General features: G+C 44.2%; 2 protein-coding genes across 2 annotated transcripts; both read right to left on the minus strand.

The window, feature by feature from the left end:
- Positions 1-503: 503 nt before the first annotated feature.
- LOC140221468 (uncharacterized) lies at positions 504-7,050 on the minus strand. Its single transcript, XM_072291122.1, has one exon. It carries the CDS (start codon positions 6,715-6,717, stop codon positions 5,674-5,676), a length of 1,044 nt encoding a protein of 347 aa, XP_072147223.1. The 5' UTR covers positions 6,718-7,050; the 3' UTR covers positions 504-5,673.
- A 150-nt stretch (positions 7,051-7,200) lies between these two features.
- Positions 7,201-8,884, minus strand: LOC117835525 (uncharacterized; the record flags this gene model as incomplete). The annotated part of the gene is made up of 2 exons (XM_072291123.1): positions 7,201-7,605; positions 7,795-8,884. Coding segments are annotated over 2 exons (1,098 nt in total), but the record flags the coding sequence as incomplete, so codon positions are not given.
- Positions 8,885-16,634: the final 7,750 nt, after the last annotated feature.

Raw genomic sequence — 16,634 nt, forward strand, 5'->3', positions numbered from 1 at the left:
TGACGCGCCAGCTATCGGTATTTAGACCCGACAACCTACTGAGGTGGGTGCCCAAGGTAGTGTTTTGGTTAGTGGGGCTCGTCGAGATTTAGACAGGTTCGGGCCGCTGAATAGCGTAATACCCTACGTCTTATGTGTTGGTTGGATTGAATTGCTTTGGAGGGGGTCCCTGGCTCACCTTATATTGCCGGGGGCAGGGTTACAGGTCGGTTGATTTACGAGTTCTACTCCTATTGCTAGAGTACTTTTCTAATCCTCGACTAGTTCCTGTCTTGCCACGTAGACTACGCCGTCCTGCGTCATAGTCTCCATGTCAGATACGTCTCGGTGTCCAGTCCTGTATTTAAAACTGTACAAACCTTCTGGTGGGCACATAAATATATGTACCACACTCCCCACCACCAATTCCAAGGAAGGAAAGGAAAATAGAATATTCAGGCCTAAGAATCAAAGAGAATGTATTTGATTAGGAAATCTGTTTATTCACGTTTTATAAGGTGAAGTTAATTCTAGCATAAGATAACTTACTAACCAAAATGCCTGATTCTGTTACTAAAATTATGTGTCAATGCCGAAGAGAATAGATTCTAGAATAAACTGCTATATTGAGCCCTGCTCTATCACGAACAGAGCATATATAAAAATAAAGGGCCATCTTGTTTCTCCCTTCTTTTGAATCAGGAAAATTAAATAAAACTAAGCAACAAAGGATTACCATCTCAAACCTCGCATACTCGTGATATGATATTACTCAGTAATCAATACTATGTAGCTTATAACAGACAGAACAACAACCAATACTATGATTTAGTTCAAATATACCAACTCCATACATTTCCTAAAAGACAAAAAGTTTTAATCTAAAACTGAAGTGAAATATAATATAAAAGGATCGTAAGTCCTAATTCATAATAGTCTAAGCACTCAATCACAGAGCTGTAAAAATAATTGCAATGACCATCGCTTCCTGCACTTCATCTTTTTTTTCCTTCTAAAACTGACATAGACTAACAGAGATGATACAGCATCCAGCCTCGAGACACAGGACTGGTGCAGCCTGACTAAGAATGGGAGTTGCACTGACCCAATCTGAATAAAATGTGATCCTTAAGACCTCTTGCTGCTCTCTGAGGTGTCATTTGTAGGTACGATTAAAATATTTTCTTACAGTTTGGCATCATTTCCTGTCGCTTATTTATTATTTTCATACTACAAATGGAATCAGTTAGTAATTTTCAAAGAACTAGCATATCAACATTGTCAAAGACGCATAAGGATATCATAAGCATAAACTTTCCATTTTTCTATTAATTCTCTTAATATTTCATCCAACTGACAAAGTTGATAGTATTCTTTTATCTGCAATTATTCTTGCTTTCAGAAAAATCAGATATGTGTTAAAACAAACATTAATACATACCCTAGGGGAACATGTTAAATAACACTCCATTATCCTGTCAGTTAAGTAGCAGCAGACTTTGATTTTGCTACCATCAAATTAGTTCTGTCAGTTGGAAGATCAAGATGACAGGACAAAGGAGACTAAAAAGGCAAAGAAGCGTTAACTGCCAATACTGCTATATGCTACTTCCATCTGACAGGAACGGAAGAAATCCGACAGCAACAAGGACCCCAAGTAGAGGAAAAACGAGTTTCAGACAACAAATGAAAGAAGATTCAGAGTGCAGCAGTAGTACTTGAGAATTCAGGGTTCAGTACAAGATGCCATGGCGGCGCCAAGAGAGTTCTACTGCTGCTAAACTAGGGTTCAACTAAGATAGATTCACCAGCATATCCTCTCCCAAGGAAGGTGTCCTGCTATTACAAGCCATCCGACAGCAAACAGAGTTACTATTACCGGTCTGTTAACCAGGTGAAAAGCTACAGCTATTACAGAAATAATAGGAGCCGTCCGATGCGCCATCGACACTTCAAAAGAATCCCGGCGAAATGACCACTTCAGCTGCCGACTTCACTTGGACGCCTGAAACGTTATCTGAATGGCACATTCAGAGCTTGCTGCATACAGAGTCCTGACAATGCTCCCCCCTTAACATCCTTGTCCTCAAGGATGGAAGGAAGGAAATACCCGACGGATGAAAGCAGCATCCTCCCATGTAGCTTTTGATTGAGGAAGATTGGTCCACTGAATTAACCACTGCACAACCGGCTCATTGTTCCTTGGAATCATTCTTCTTTCCAGTATCACTTCTGGGGCAACTTTGATAATCCCATCAGCATCAACCAGTGGAAGATCAGGGGTGGGCACTGCACTTGGACCAATGTGCTTTTTCAATTGGCTCACATGAAACACAGGATGTAAAGTACATTGATCTGGTAAAAGTAGCTTATAAGCTGATCTGCCAATCTTTTCAAGTATTTTGAAAGGGCCATAATATTTGGAATGCAATTTTAGAGAATTATGCAGGCTGAGAGAGGTGTGTCGATATGGTTGAATTTTGAGGTAGACCATAGAGCCAAGTTCAATCTCCCTTTCAGTCCTATGCTTATCAGCTTGGTGTTTCATTCTTCCCTGAGCCTTAAGCAAATTGTCTTTAATTAGCTGATTGGCCAATTGCCTGTTTTGCAGAATCTCTCGTGCACTATCATTGGGGCAATCTGGCAAGACCACTTCAACAATCATAGGAGGAGGAAAGCCATATAATGCTTGAAAAGGAGTCATGTTCAAAGAAGTATGAAAAGATGTATTATACCACCACTCAGCTGAGGATAACCAATAGGACCATCTCCTGGGAGCTGTAAAGCACATGCACCTTAGATAGTTTTCCAAACATTGATTGACTCGTTCTGTTTGTCCATCTGTCTGCGGATGGTAAGCTGAACTCAAATGTAAATTAATGCCTAATGCTTTGAAAAGAGATTGCCAAAGATTACTTGTGAAAATTCTGTCTCTATCTGTGACAATCACCTGTGGTGGTCCATGTAACTTGAAAATATGATCAAGCAATAAAGGAATAACCTCATTTACAGTAAATGGGTGGCTTAATGTAAGGAAGTGAGAGTACTTTGTAAATCTATCAACAACTACCAAAATGACATTTTTTCCATTTGATTTGGGTAACCCCTCAATAAAATCCATTGAAATATGTGACCAAGCCTTGTCAGGAACAGGTAGTGGTTCCAAAAGCCCAAGATAGGGAATATTCTCACTTTTGTTCTTTTGACAGACAGGACAAGCCTTCACATAATCTTTAACATTTATGTGTAGTTTTGGCCAATAGAAAACCAACTTCAGCCTTTGATAAGTTGCTCGCTCTCCTGAATGGCCACCAAGAGCAGATTTATGGAAATTTGCCAAAAGCTGGGTCCTCAGAGATGTGTCTTGGCCAATAAGAATTTTGCCTTTGTACCTCAAAATGCCACTAGCTAGTGAATAGGAAGGCACAGCATTACTGTCAATACTCAGCTTGGTGATCAGATCAAGACAGATAGGATCATTTTTGTAGCTGTCACATACTTGTTCAATCCAAGCTGGTACTATTACTGAAATAGCATATATGGAGGAGTTGAGATCAACTCTAGAAAGAGCATCAGCCACTTTATTCTCCTTTCCCTTTTTGTACTCAATTTTATAATTATAACCCAACAGTTTGACAAGTAACTTGTGCTGGATACCTTCCACTAACCTCTGTTCCTGAATATACTTCAAACTTTGCTGGTCTGTTCTAATTATGACCGAAGTGCTTGCAAAGTAATGTTTCCATTTCTTTAGTGCTTCCAAAATTGCCATTGCGTCCTTCTCATAGGTGGAGCATGCTGCTGCCTTAGGACCCAATGTCTTGCTGAGAAAAGATATAGGTCGGCCATTTTGCATTAAGATAGCTCCAATACCTGTGCCACTAGCATCAGCTTCCAAAACAAATGGTTGAGAGAAATCTGGGAGAGCCAACACTGGAGGATTGGACATAATCTGCTTAAGTGCTTGAAAGGCTTGCATTTGATTTGATGTCCACTCAAATCCATCCTTTTTCAATGCATCAAATAAAGGTCGGCAGATAATACCATAATTCTGTATGAATCTTCTATAATAACCAGTTAAACCCAAAAATGCTCTTAAGTCAGTTACCGATTTAGGTTGAGGCCAATGCTGAATGATAGAAATCTTGGAAGGGTCTGTAGCTACTCCATTCTTGCTTATGACATGACCCAAATACTCAATTTCAGGTTGTGCAAATGTACACTTTGATAATTTGGCAAATAGCTTGTTTTCTCTAAGCACTGCCAAGACTGAATGTAAGTGGGATATATGATCTTTCAGGGAAGTACTATAGATGAGAATATCATCAAAAAACACCAAGGCAAATTTCCTCAGAAAAGAAGCCAATACATTGTTCATCAATGTTTGAAATGTGGCTGGGGCATTTGTCAATCCAAATGGCATCACCAAATACTCAAAATGGCCCACATGAGTGGTAAATGCAGTCTTCTGTATATCAGCTTCACTCATTCTAATTTGATGATAGCCTGACCTCAAATCAATTTTGGAGAAGACTTTAGCACCAAATAGCTCATCCAAAAGATCTTCAATAATGGGTATGGGGTACTTATTCTTAATTGTATTGGAATTGAGCTGCCTAATATCCACACATAGTCTCCAAGTACCATCTTTCTTTTTCACCAAAATCACAGGAGATGAATAGGGGCTAACACTTGGCCTAATCATTTGAGCATTCAGTAATTGCTGAATTAAATTCTCCATAGCATTTTTTTGATGATGTGGCAATCTGTAAGGCCTTTGATTGATGGGTTTAAATTCTTCAACAAGGGGAATAGAATGATCAATACATCTATGTGGAGGGAGTTCAGTTGGTTCAGTGAAAACATCTTGAAATTCATCCAACATAGTTTGTACTTCTATTGGAATCTCCATTTTTGATTGAAGAGGAGGTTGCTGAGGGTTGTTGAGGACTATGACAGCTCCCACTGTTTTCTTTTTCAACAAGTGACAAAGCTTCTTGGTGCTGATCAACTGGCAGCCTTCTGGAATAGTTTCATCAGAAAATGTGACAATGTGTTTCCCATCTTTAGTGATGGAAAATTCCCTCATTTTGAGATCCAAACCAACTGGGCTATGTTGATAAATCCAGTCTGCCCCAGGACAATATCAAAATCAGAACTAAATTGGTGGTTTTGAATAGAATAAGGACAAGCCAAACAGGTTGTTGAACTGTGCATCTCTGTACCATTTGCAGCTGCCACCTTAACTTCCTCCACTTGTGAGATTTGCAATTTATTTTTCATGGCAAATTTAGCATTGATGAAAGAAACATTACTACCACTGTCCACAAGTGTTGTTCCCCAATGGTGGCCAAGTTGAACGCTCAAAGTAAAGGTTCTAGCTGAAGAAGAAATACCTGTCAGAGCATGCAAAGAAATTTGAACTGTTGGAATTTGCTCAGCATCATGATATTCACCCTCCTCACTTGAATTCCCATCTTCCACCAGTTCTACCTTCTCTTGCCCTTCCTTTTCTAGCAATACAACTGAAAATAATTTTTTTCCTTTGCACACTTTAGCATGACCAGGGACCCATGGTTCCTTGCAAGTAAAACATTTACCAGCAGCTTTGAGCTCAGCTATATTATTTTGAATTTGCTCTTTTTCTTTGGAATCTTTCTGCCACACTTTCTGTGGTCTATAGGTTTGATTGAATTATGGAAACCTTTTTGGTGGTGGGTGAGCTTGTTCCATCCTTCTAGCATACCAAAAGGCAGAATTGAGGCTTGCATGCTGGTGACATTGAAGATGGTGTTGTATAGGTTCTTGTAACCCAGAGATAAAACTGCTAATGAAATAGGAATCATGCAAAGATGGATTATCTCTTTTGACTAAACCCATTAACTCTTCAAATTTTGTGATGTACTCTTGGACAGGTCCATTTTGCTTAAGGCCATGGAATCTGGCAATGACCTCATAAAGAGATTCCTCATTGAATCTATCACCTATCATTTTACAGAATTGGTGCCAAGGGACAGTAGAGGCATTACCACCAGTGCTTCTCCACCAGAACTCAGCTTTCCCCACAATATACATTACTGCAATTTGAACTCTGCTTTCATTTAGAACTCCAACCAATTCAAAATATTTCTCAGCTTTCCTAATCCAACCATCAGGATCTGAACCATCAAATGCAGGAAATGATAATTTTGGCCCTTTAGCTATCAGTTTCTGCTCGTGGTGCAATTGTTGATGAAAGTCCAAGTTGTTGTGATATGGTTGTTGGGCCATTGTGGGATTTGGATGAATTACATGTTGGTTGAGGTGATGATATTGGTTAGCTTGTTGCTTTGCCAAAAATGCCTCATAAGCTAATTGAGTTTGATCTGGACCAGAATTGGTATTAGCTTTAGCATAGAATTTTTCAAGCTCCTGTGCTGTCCAAGGGCAATCTTCTTCTATAGCAGCTGGGACCTTCACAGACCAAGGGGAGAGATCTCTTTGATGAACCTGCACTGGAATTTCAGGAGGTGGAGTATCGGTGTACTGATGAGGCCCTTTGGAAGCTGATCCCTTATCTTCAGAAGCTGCAGAAGTAGTAAGGTTGTTTAGGCTTGAGAGAATTTTGTCCAATGATGACTCCAACACTCTATTTTGGTCTTCTTGCTTGGCTATAAAAGCATCCAAAGCAGACCTAATTTTCTCCATCTCCTCAGCTGAAGCATAGCTGGAAGTAGCAATAGATTCCTTAGTCACCATCTTCTTTGGCTTTAGAAGTTCGGTTTGAGCCAGGCTCGCCCCAGAAAGACTTCCAAAGTAATCTACCGCCGCCTGAGTTGTGGATGTGACGCCGGAATTTTACACAAGGACACAGCCTTGCAACCCTTGTCACAGAACAACTCACCTCCGTCACCTCCTCGAGTAAATCAGTGAAAGCTTTTGGAATTTTACACAAGAACACGTCCTGCAACCCTCACTTTCACCAATCCACTGAAAATTTGGGGAAAAATAGGAAGTAGCTCACGGAATTGGGTGGGAAGGGTGGGATTTTGCACGGGTGAGCCGAAACCACCAATCCACCGCACCAATCGGACTAATTCCGAAGCTCTGGCTGTGGACGCGAACAAATCTCGCCAAGGACCCCTAGCTCTGGATACCAATTGACAGGAACGGAAGAAATCCGACAGCAACAAGGACCCCAAGTAGAGGAAAAACGAGTTTCAGACAACAAACGAAAGAAGATTCAGAGTGCAGCAGTAGTACTTGAGAATTCAGGGTTCAGTACAAGATGCCATGGCGACGCCAAGAGAGTTCTACTACTGCTAAACTAGGGTTCAACTAAGATAGATTCACCAGCATATCCTCTCCGAAGGAAGGTGTCCTGCTATTATAAGCCATCCGACAGCAAAGCAAAAGTAACGATACAGAGTTACTATTACCGGTCTGTTAACCAAGTGAAAAGCTACAGCTATTACAGAAACAATAAGAGCCGTCCGATGCGCCATCAACACTTCAAAAGAATCCCGGCGAAATGACCACTTCAGCTGCCGACTTCACTTGGACGCCTGAAACGTTATCTGAATGGCACATTCAGAGCTTGCTGCATACAGAGTCCTGACACCATCACCTAATGCTGACCTTATTCTTCTATGACAGATGCGAATGCAAATATCAGGCAAGGTTTGCCATTTTGTTCAGTAACACATATCTCGGTGTCATCCGTTTCTTGTTGATGTGTGCTTAAATTCTCCATGGCAAATATTGTGCAGTGCATATACCCATTTAGAGACAAATTATGCTTCAAGGGAAAAGTAAATAGATGTTAATCGTTCATACCTGCGACATAAAAGCTTGAGTAGGGATGAACAAGCTCCATGATTTCGGCATCAGACACCTTCTTAAGCAGCACGCCATCGAGGGAGAGCATAAAGATTCCGAAGATAGTCCTTAGAAATGCGAAATTGCCACCCTCATCAACCCCAAGTATCTTGATAGGCGGCACCAGCATGATCCGAGGAATCACACATGGTGGCGGAGCGAACGGGCCGAGATTAATTGCAGTGCGCAACACCCAATTCGCAGTGCCATCACGGTCGGCCTCCCTCGCCCACAGATGCAGGCTGTACATCTTCACGCCAGCGAAGCCCAGCACGCCGGCCTCGGCCTCCATGAGCTGGATGTTCGACAGGTAAAGGCTCTGCGCGTGCGTCGGCGTCTCCATCGGGGCCAACCTCTCCTTACCCAGATGGAGCTCGAGGATGCCACCCTCGTCAAGCAACCAGTACACTGCGTCCCCGACCAGCGCGCTTGGCTTCATACAAACGTCGCCGCAAGGCGCCTCCGCCGTGATCAGCCGGCCCCAGGTGCCAGTCTCCGACGAGTAGACGCAGGCGGACGCGCGGCCGTTGCCGGTGAAGACGAAGGCCACGCGGAAGGAGCCCTCGCGGCGGGCCAGGCTCACTGGGTCGCCAAGAACGGTGGCACTACATGCCTTGACGTGGCCCCCGAGCCGGCTGAGGCGGACGCAGCGGCGGTGACCGGTGATGGGTTCCCAGACGAGGAGCTGGAGCCAGCCAGGTCGACTGCGGAGGAGCGCGCGGCCGTGGCGGCAGCCGAGGAGGACCCAACTGGCGGGGTCGGGGAGCGCGAAACCCGCGGCGGGGACGCGGTCCGGGGCCTCGCCGACGGGGACGAAGCGAGCACCGCGATGGAAGGTGCGGAAGAGGCCGAGCACGGGTGGTGTTCGGTGGAATGCGCGGGAGCGGCGGTGGAAGCCCGGGTCGCGGAGCAGGCGGCGCCAGCGCGCGCAGACGAGGGAAGCGCGGAGAAGGCAGGTCGGGTGCGGCGGGAGGCGGAGCAGGATCTCGGAGAGGAGGTCGTCGTCGTCCAGCGGCAGCGGCGGCGGCGGCGCGTGGCCGCAGCCTGGAGATCATGCCTCCCATCGCGCTGCCGGATGGGGATTGATTTGGTCGGTGCGTGAGTGCGTCCGTAGCAGCAAGTCAGCAACCCCTACACTACACTTCACGAGTGTCACTGGCTCACTGCGTTGGGTTTTTGGAGTGGTTGTTGGCGTGTGCCTGGCTTGTGGGCCAGCACTTTTTTTCAATTTTTTATCTATGTGTTGAAAGTTTTTGTTGGTTCAAAGTCCAGCTCCAACCTCTCTAAATTTAATAAATTTTTTGGAAAAAAAATACACTAACATATGTTATGTATAATATCAAAATAGTTTATGGAATATGTCTAGATGTTGCATTTATTTGGTACTGTTGATGTTAGCATTTTTTATACAATTTAGTCAAGATTAGATATTTTTGGCTTAGGACAAAACTAAAGTAACATTTTAACTTGTTCAACTGAGTTGTAGCTACAGGTTTAACTGATTAAATGAAGAAATTATGTATATATATTTGTCAAAAGTTTGAAAGTTAACTACTTAACTGAAGTCCTTATTTGTTTGAAAATCTACTCTAATGGAAGCCCTTACATGTCTGGGAGCACTGGTGCGGGGCCTAAGTTCGCGAATAGTTATAGTTGACTAGTATTCTACTTTACCAAGGTGCCTCTCACATATCAATTGTAGTGTCCTCGCAAACTAAGAAATGTAAGCTTCACTTGATAACTACGTTTAGTGTGCGTTGGTCTATTTTTCTCATGGGTCCACCATAACTAGCACCATACTTGCTAAGTCTGCTACCCGATACTTTTCATGTGGAATGCTAGTGGGCCGGGGAGAGATGAAGTGTGGGTGCCTTCAAAGCAACAACCACTACACCGTACCTTACGATAGAGGATTTTTCTTTTTTATTGTTCAGTTTGGTCAAGTGAGTTTTAGCCGGAGGTTTTGCTCGTTTGACTGAAAAATGTATATCAAAATGTGAACTTTAATACAAACCTTTATTTTATTTGAATGAAAACCTACTTTAGGTTACTTCTAATGGGAGTTTTGTTTTCAATTAATGAACATAAATAGAAGTGGTGACACATCATTAAGTCAATAGGGAAAGAGAGTAATAGACACTATTTCTAAATTTTTCAAAACCCTTTATCCTCTATTGTAGCCAAGATATGTTTTTATTCATGTGATCACATGGCCAATTATCATATGACAATTAAGTATCACCACAAGCCACATGCATATGAAATAACATTTCATTAGCAATATACTACTTTTTGCTTCTTTGCTCATATTGAAAGTTGAAACACTCCATTTGGGATGGCGTGATAACCAAAACCCTTATATGTCCGTGTGTGCCTGGAAAATGATTGACCAATATTTTTAGACCGGGCCCACCAAGGCTAGACCATACTTTGCTAACTATTCCCTCCGTTCCAAATTACAAGTCATTCCAACTTTCTTGGAGAGTTAAAGCGTCTCAAGTTTGACCAAATTTAGACAATAAAGTACTAACATTCATGATACCAAATAAGTACCATCAGTTTCTTCATTGAATATATTTTCATAGTATATCTATTCGGTGTCATAAACTTTTGTGATCCTCTCTATAATTTTAGTCAAACATAAAATGGTTTGACTCTCCAAGAAAGTTGGAATGACTTATAATTTGGTACGGAGGGAGTATCTGCTATTGTAGTATGTTCACGTGGGTTGCTTCCGGGACTCTTCACTTCTTTCATGAGAACTTCACAAGTGGGGGGAGATGAAGAGTGTTAAGTTGCCTGTTAAAGCATGCACCACATTGCATCCTTGTCAGACTCAAGAACCATCCTTGTCACACCCATTCACTTCTGTATGCAAGAGACAAGAGCACTTCCTTGCTCTATGAGTAGACCCTCTGCACTTGCAGCCTGAATCTTTTCCATGACCAACAGTCCAACACGTCCAACAAAACCCCATCAGCCATCCTCTTTGTTTCTCTCTTGCATTGAAGGATCTATCAATGTCATGGTACATTAGTTTAAGCCTAACGTTATTACCAAAAGGCTGTTTGGTTGACGTCTAACTTTCCAAGCACAAAATTAGGTGACGAGCGTAAAATGACCATCACACTTATGGAAAATATTGACAAGGAAATGGGCATATAACATGTGCAACAAGGGGTTAAAAAGGTTTGCCAACCCACGATTGCGGCTTGAAAATAACACTCAACTAACACTTTGGTATTAGCCCCTAGAGTCACTCTTCATATCCTTACTTTATTTATTACTAACTTTGCCAGATTTGTGTCTAAAAATTTGTTGGCCGCACTTTTCCTACTGCTGCTGGATCAAAACACGGCAATTCGTGGGCTCGTAGGAAAGTTGGGCTTGGGCCTAATCATAGTGACGTGGGCTTAGAAAAAAAAGAACGATCTGGTGGGCTCATAGACAAGTCGACGGTGCTTTTCCTGCTGCGCTGCTGGTTGGGGGTGGTGTGGCAGGCTTGGCAGAGTGGCTTGGCTGGACGAAGACGACCGTCCTAGTTAGACGCGCAAGTGTGGGAGCACGACGTCACGGGTAATTCCAAGCCCAGCTTTGACCCCGTTTGGATCGAGCGAGATTCTGAGAATCCAGACTCCGGAAGCGGGAGTACTTCCAAACAGACTCAGATTCTAGTGAGTTTCCAAAATCTAGATTTTCGGATTCTCAAAATCACGAAAGCTAGAGTGGGGTACATTCAGCAGGTACTTGGACAGTGAAATTACCATTTTGCCCACGTACAGTCTGATAGAACTACGCCAAACTGCCACTCCAATGCCCACCATCCCTCTCCTGTCCTCGTCAGGGCGAGGCGTGCCTTCGTCTTCGGCGCAACCATGATGATAGGCGAGGGGAGCCAGAGGCTCCAGCCTCCAAGCGTGCTGCTGCGGGCTCCCCTTCCAGATCCTTCCACGGCGGCAGACGCGGTGGTTGCTGCTAGCCAGAACCGGCGTCGGAGCGCAGTTGTCTGTCGGGGTCGACGGGCGGGAGAGGCGGCGAGGATTGGAGCATGAAGCGGTCCGTCGGCTCCTGGCCGGGGAACCGTGGGTGGGAGGCGTGGGGAGGAGAGTGGAGCTGGGGGTGGTGGGTGTCACCAGGAGGAGGCAGTAAGAGTTAGGCAGGGCTGGCCCTGGGGGGCAGGGGGGTGGCTGCCCTGGGCACCCAACTCCCAGGGGCCCCATACCCAGGCGTCAGGCGCGTGCAGCACCTAGGCAGGCCGCAGGCGCGGAGGCTCCAAGAACGCGAATACGCGATGCACAGGTGGTGATAGGCCCAACAATTAAACAATCGGAGGCCCTAATAGGAAGAAACGAAACAAAATACCGGGCCCCACCCGTGTCAGGCTAATGATCATGGCTATTTCCTAAAGGCAGGCGCACAGGCAATAGATCGCACACGTCATAGGCCCTAGCGCCGCTGCCAAAAGCTGCCCTGCTGCCGCCGCTGCCGTGCTGCGCGGCTCCGCCCGGTGATCCATCCGGAGTTGTGTCTCGTGCGCGTGTTATTCTATTTACTATTCGACTCTACCGGACGTGGTTAGACGGTTCCTGTTCAACCGTGCCGACACCCAGGTACACTACTCGATTGTCAATTTCCCAATTCTCCGTACCATTAATTATTAATTACTATCACAAGTTATTTAATTTCATCTGATTTATAACTATTGTATATTTATAATAATTCAGCACTGCGATATCATGTCGTCTTTTGATGGTTCATCTGATGTTGGGGTATATGATCTTATTTCTAAATTAAAGATTATAAAATTCACTTTGCCAGATTGACATCAACCCTATCATAAATGACTTTGCTTTGAGAAATGTTAGAAGAAACTTTTAAGGTAATATGTATAAGTAATTCGATATGAATATTGTTTTTAGATACATTTAAGTATTTATTAGTAACATTTCATATATATCTATATAATATTTATATTAAAGAGTCCGAGTTTTACTTTCGCCCCGGGGCTCCCAAATCTCAAGACCGGCGCTGGAGCTAGGGTGCCGGCGCCTGGCTAGGAACGAGCGGGGAGGAGGCAGAGGGGGTGGAGCTGGGGGCAACGGCAGTCCTGAGGGAGGCAGTGGGGCTGGTGCGAGGAGGGGAGGGCAAAGGGGAAGAAAAGGATGAGAGAAGATAAAATCAGATTTTTGAATCTAGGAATCCAAACAAGTCTACCCAAATTTTGCCTAGAATCCAGATTTTAAAAATCCATCCAAAATTCAGATTTTCAGAATTTGCCGCAAAGTGCGGAAGAGGTTCTCGTGTCCTAATTCAATTTCAGGTACAGGACAGCCTTGTTAGTTGGCATTGGTTCCACTTAGGATGAGCAAGACACCTCAGCCAAATACTCCTACTAGTTAATATGGTTCCCTTCTCGCAAAAAAAAAAAGAGATTCCTGCATGTCAATATGTGTAACCGGCTGGCTGAGTCCGACTTGCAGACGGCAGCGTTTCAGACATATCTCGAGGTCAGACCGTAATCTAACCTTTCTTTCTTGGCCTCGGATCGGGTGGAAATTACTGGCGAAGCATCGTCGTGCTGCGGTGTTGTCGGGAACATATATAGCTAATGCTAGTAGCAGCAAGGGAGGACGACAGGACGTGCTTTTCTGCTGGCGCGCGCGGCACGGGGTCCTCGTGTTGCATGCATTTTGCTGATCCAACGCTACACCAGCGAGCGGGAGGCCGGGACCAGCTGAGATGGATCGGAGAAAGAAAAGGATTACGCCTTGGCATGCAACTTCGCTGGAATGAATCCGCTGCAGATATATAATGTTTTGGTGATCAGGCGACGAAATCTAGGGCTATGCACGCGCGCGTGCAGCAGGTTGGTGCGGTGCGCTCACAGGCAAAGCTCGCTTTTCTTTGTTGCGCCTCCCTGGGCAAGGGGCCAAAAAGGCCATGCATCCATGCGCAAAAGCTAAGCTATCTATCTAGTAGGGTAGCTGAATCGTTGGTAGTGTAGGTCGAGATGGGTGTACGTATACAGGCTGCATTCATGTACGTGCGGATTGAATACTCACGGATCTCTCTGTGCGTCCAACATTGCATACGTGTGGATCGAATTCCACGTACTCATCGGGAAAAAGTGGAAGACACGAAGCTGCGTGGCAAGCAACGAATGCGACGCATGCACGATGCATCCACAAATCCACAGCCGATCGGGGAAACTCATGATGGCCTAGCAACGATCATGTATCGTTCAGGCAAAGCCGCAAAGGCCGCCACCGACACCGACGACGGAAGGAAGCTGCGTTGCGGCATGCGTCGGTCCCGCCGGCAGTGCGCAACTGCAACGATAGTATGTACCGTGTACCCGCGCGATTTTTTTTTTATTTTACCATTTTTAATCTAAAATTTTAAAAATAGTCTAAGTCAAATTAAAATTCCAAGAAGTAACCCTTTTGGTCGCACCACGACCCTTAGCACGACTAATAGCTGAGTCGTGCCAAAGCATGTGGCACGACCTGCCCGCCATGCTAGCGCAACGCGCGCGGGGTGGCCGAGATGGTCGCTGAGGTGGCTAGCTCAGTTGCGCCACGTGCTATGGCGCAACTGAGTCGCGCTATGCAGCATGGCATGACTCAGCGCACTACACACTGGACCCGCTGGCCTCCTTCTTTCTTCCTTCTCACTTCCTCCCTTCCCCTCCCAACCCTAACTTGAGCTCTCTCCCTCCCATGGTGCCGCCCCCACTCCTCTGCTCCTAGATCCACTCCATCCCTCACCCGATTCGAAGGGGAAACGAAGGGAAATTGCTCCGGGAAGGTAACTTCTCAACTCTAACCAATTAGTTTTTTTCAATTCCGTCATTTTAGTTGGATTTGAAGTGGTTATGTTTTGTGTATGATTTGAGTTGCATAGGTGAATTGAGTACGAATCGGCTATGATTAGGTGTGTTGTATCATGTAAGTGGTCGATGGTAACCCCTTCCTATCGTGTAATTTCTCTTGCATGGTAGAATTTCGAAGTGTTAATTGTAGGTAAATTGTTTTTTGAAAATTCTTCAATAATACTTTCAAGATATAGCTTTTGTATATATTTTGTAATGTAGAAGTCGTAAGGAAATATGTGAAGGTTCGTGTAATCAATTTAATTTGGTGATTGTGTGTAGATGGATCATTTAATTCATTTTTTCTCGGGTGGCATGGTTGATGATAATGGAGAGTTTGCAAGAATGAAGCAACAAGTAGCAAGATTTGATAGTCCTCCAACATTTGATGATATAGTAAGCTGAGTTAATTAAGAGTTCGAAGTTGGAAATGAGGAAGAGGATTTAAGGATTCGTGGAAGGTTTGATGCCGGTGACAAAAGATCTCACTATGTGTTGATGCTTGTTGCATGTGATGATGATTGGTTATTTTACAAAGAGTTGGTGAAAGATTCTCAAGTTGCTTGTGCCGAGTTAGTTGTTGATGTTTATCCTTGGTGTATATCTCCACATCGCGATGAGCCTATCAAACACTTAACTTAGGAAGATGTGTTACCGGCCAATGAGGTTGATGAGGAGGATGATGATGAAGAGGGTGGTGATGATGATTGTTCTCATGGTTCAGATGATAGTGGTGATGAAGGTGACTTTGATACATGTAGAGTAAACAATAATTTTTATGTTGCCAACTTGGAGGATAATATATCCGTGGGCTCTGAAGAAGAACAAAGTGATGGTGAAGATGATATTGGAAATGGTGGTAAAGAACAAGTCTCATTTGTTGATGAAGCAAGATCATCAGTTAATGAAAAGGTGACAGAACCAACGAAAAGTGGTGGTGAAGATGATATTGGAAATGGTGGTGAAGAACAAATCTCATCTGTTGATGAAGCAAGACCATCAGTTAATGAAAAGGTGACAGAACCAACTCCTGTGGTGCAATCAATTCCAACTCCAATGATGCAACCAACACCTATGGTGCAATCCATTCCAACTCCAATGACCCAACCAACACCTGTGGTGCGAAGTAGTCCTATACTTGAACCAAGTCCGGTGGGCCAAGCAACTCCATAATTTAATGAGAGGGTAGATGAGGCATTAAGAGGATCAGTACATACTCTTTCTAGAATTCAGTTGCCGCAATTCACTCCGACTGAGCTAAGGCAGTTGGAAGTTGTACATGTACATGTCCCTGAAGTTTCCATATTCCATTCGTTTCCAAAGAAGGCTTATTGTGATTCAGGGTTATGCCTTACTGAAGTTGAACCCAACAGTGGTGAGCTATTTATAGAGAAGGGAATGAGATTCGACAGCCTGGAGGAGTTGAAGTTTTTCTTAAGGGATTACTCGGTGCGGCACCATAGGCCATATAATGTGGTTCATTCATCGGCCAAAATGAGATACACGGTTTGTTGCCAACATGGTTGTGAGTGGAAGGTGTGGGCGTGTCCACTACCTGATGATAGACAAAAATGGAGGATCACTAGAGTTATTCAACCTCATACATGCGGGACGTCCGAATGAAGGATCACTAGAGTTATTCAACCTCGTACATGCGGGACGTCCGAGGTCACACAAGAGCATTCTCAGTGCATGGCTTGTTACATTGCAAGACGGATCGCTGCACTTCTTCATGCTGGTCCCGATATTTCTATAGCCGTGGTCATTGAAACCATCAAAGGATTCACAAATTATGTGGTAAAGTATGGAAAGACTAGGAAGGCTAAGCAGCATGTTATAGCCATGTTGTGGGGTGATTGGAAAGACACTTATGGTAGGGTGCCAAGAATCTTACAAGCGATAGCACACTACAACCCGGGTACAAAGT

Source organism: Setaria viridis, chromosome 9 (assembly GCF_005286985.2).
Source record: "Setaria viridis chromosome 9, Setaria_viridis_v4.0, whole genome shotgun sequence".
Taxonomy (NCBI): domain Eukaryota; kingdom Viridiplantae; phylum Streptophyta; class Magnoliopsida; order Poales; family Poaceae; genus Setaria; species Setaria viridis.

Excerpts from the sequence above, each read along its gene's own strand:
- LOC140221468 (XM_072291122.1), bottom strand. The coding sequence starts at position 6,717 with ATGGTGACTAAGGAATCTATTGCTACTTCCAGCTATGCTTCAGCTGAG.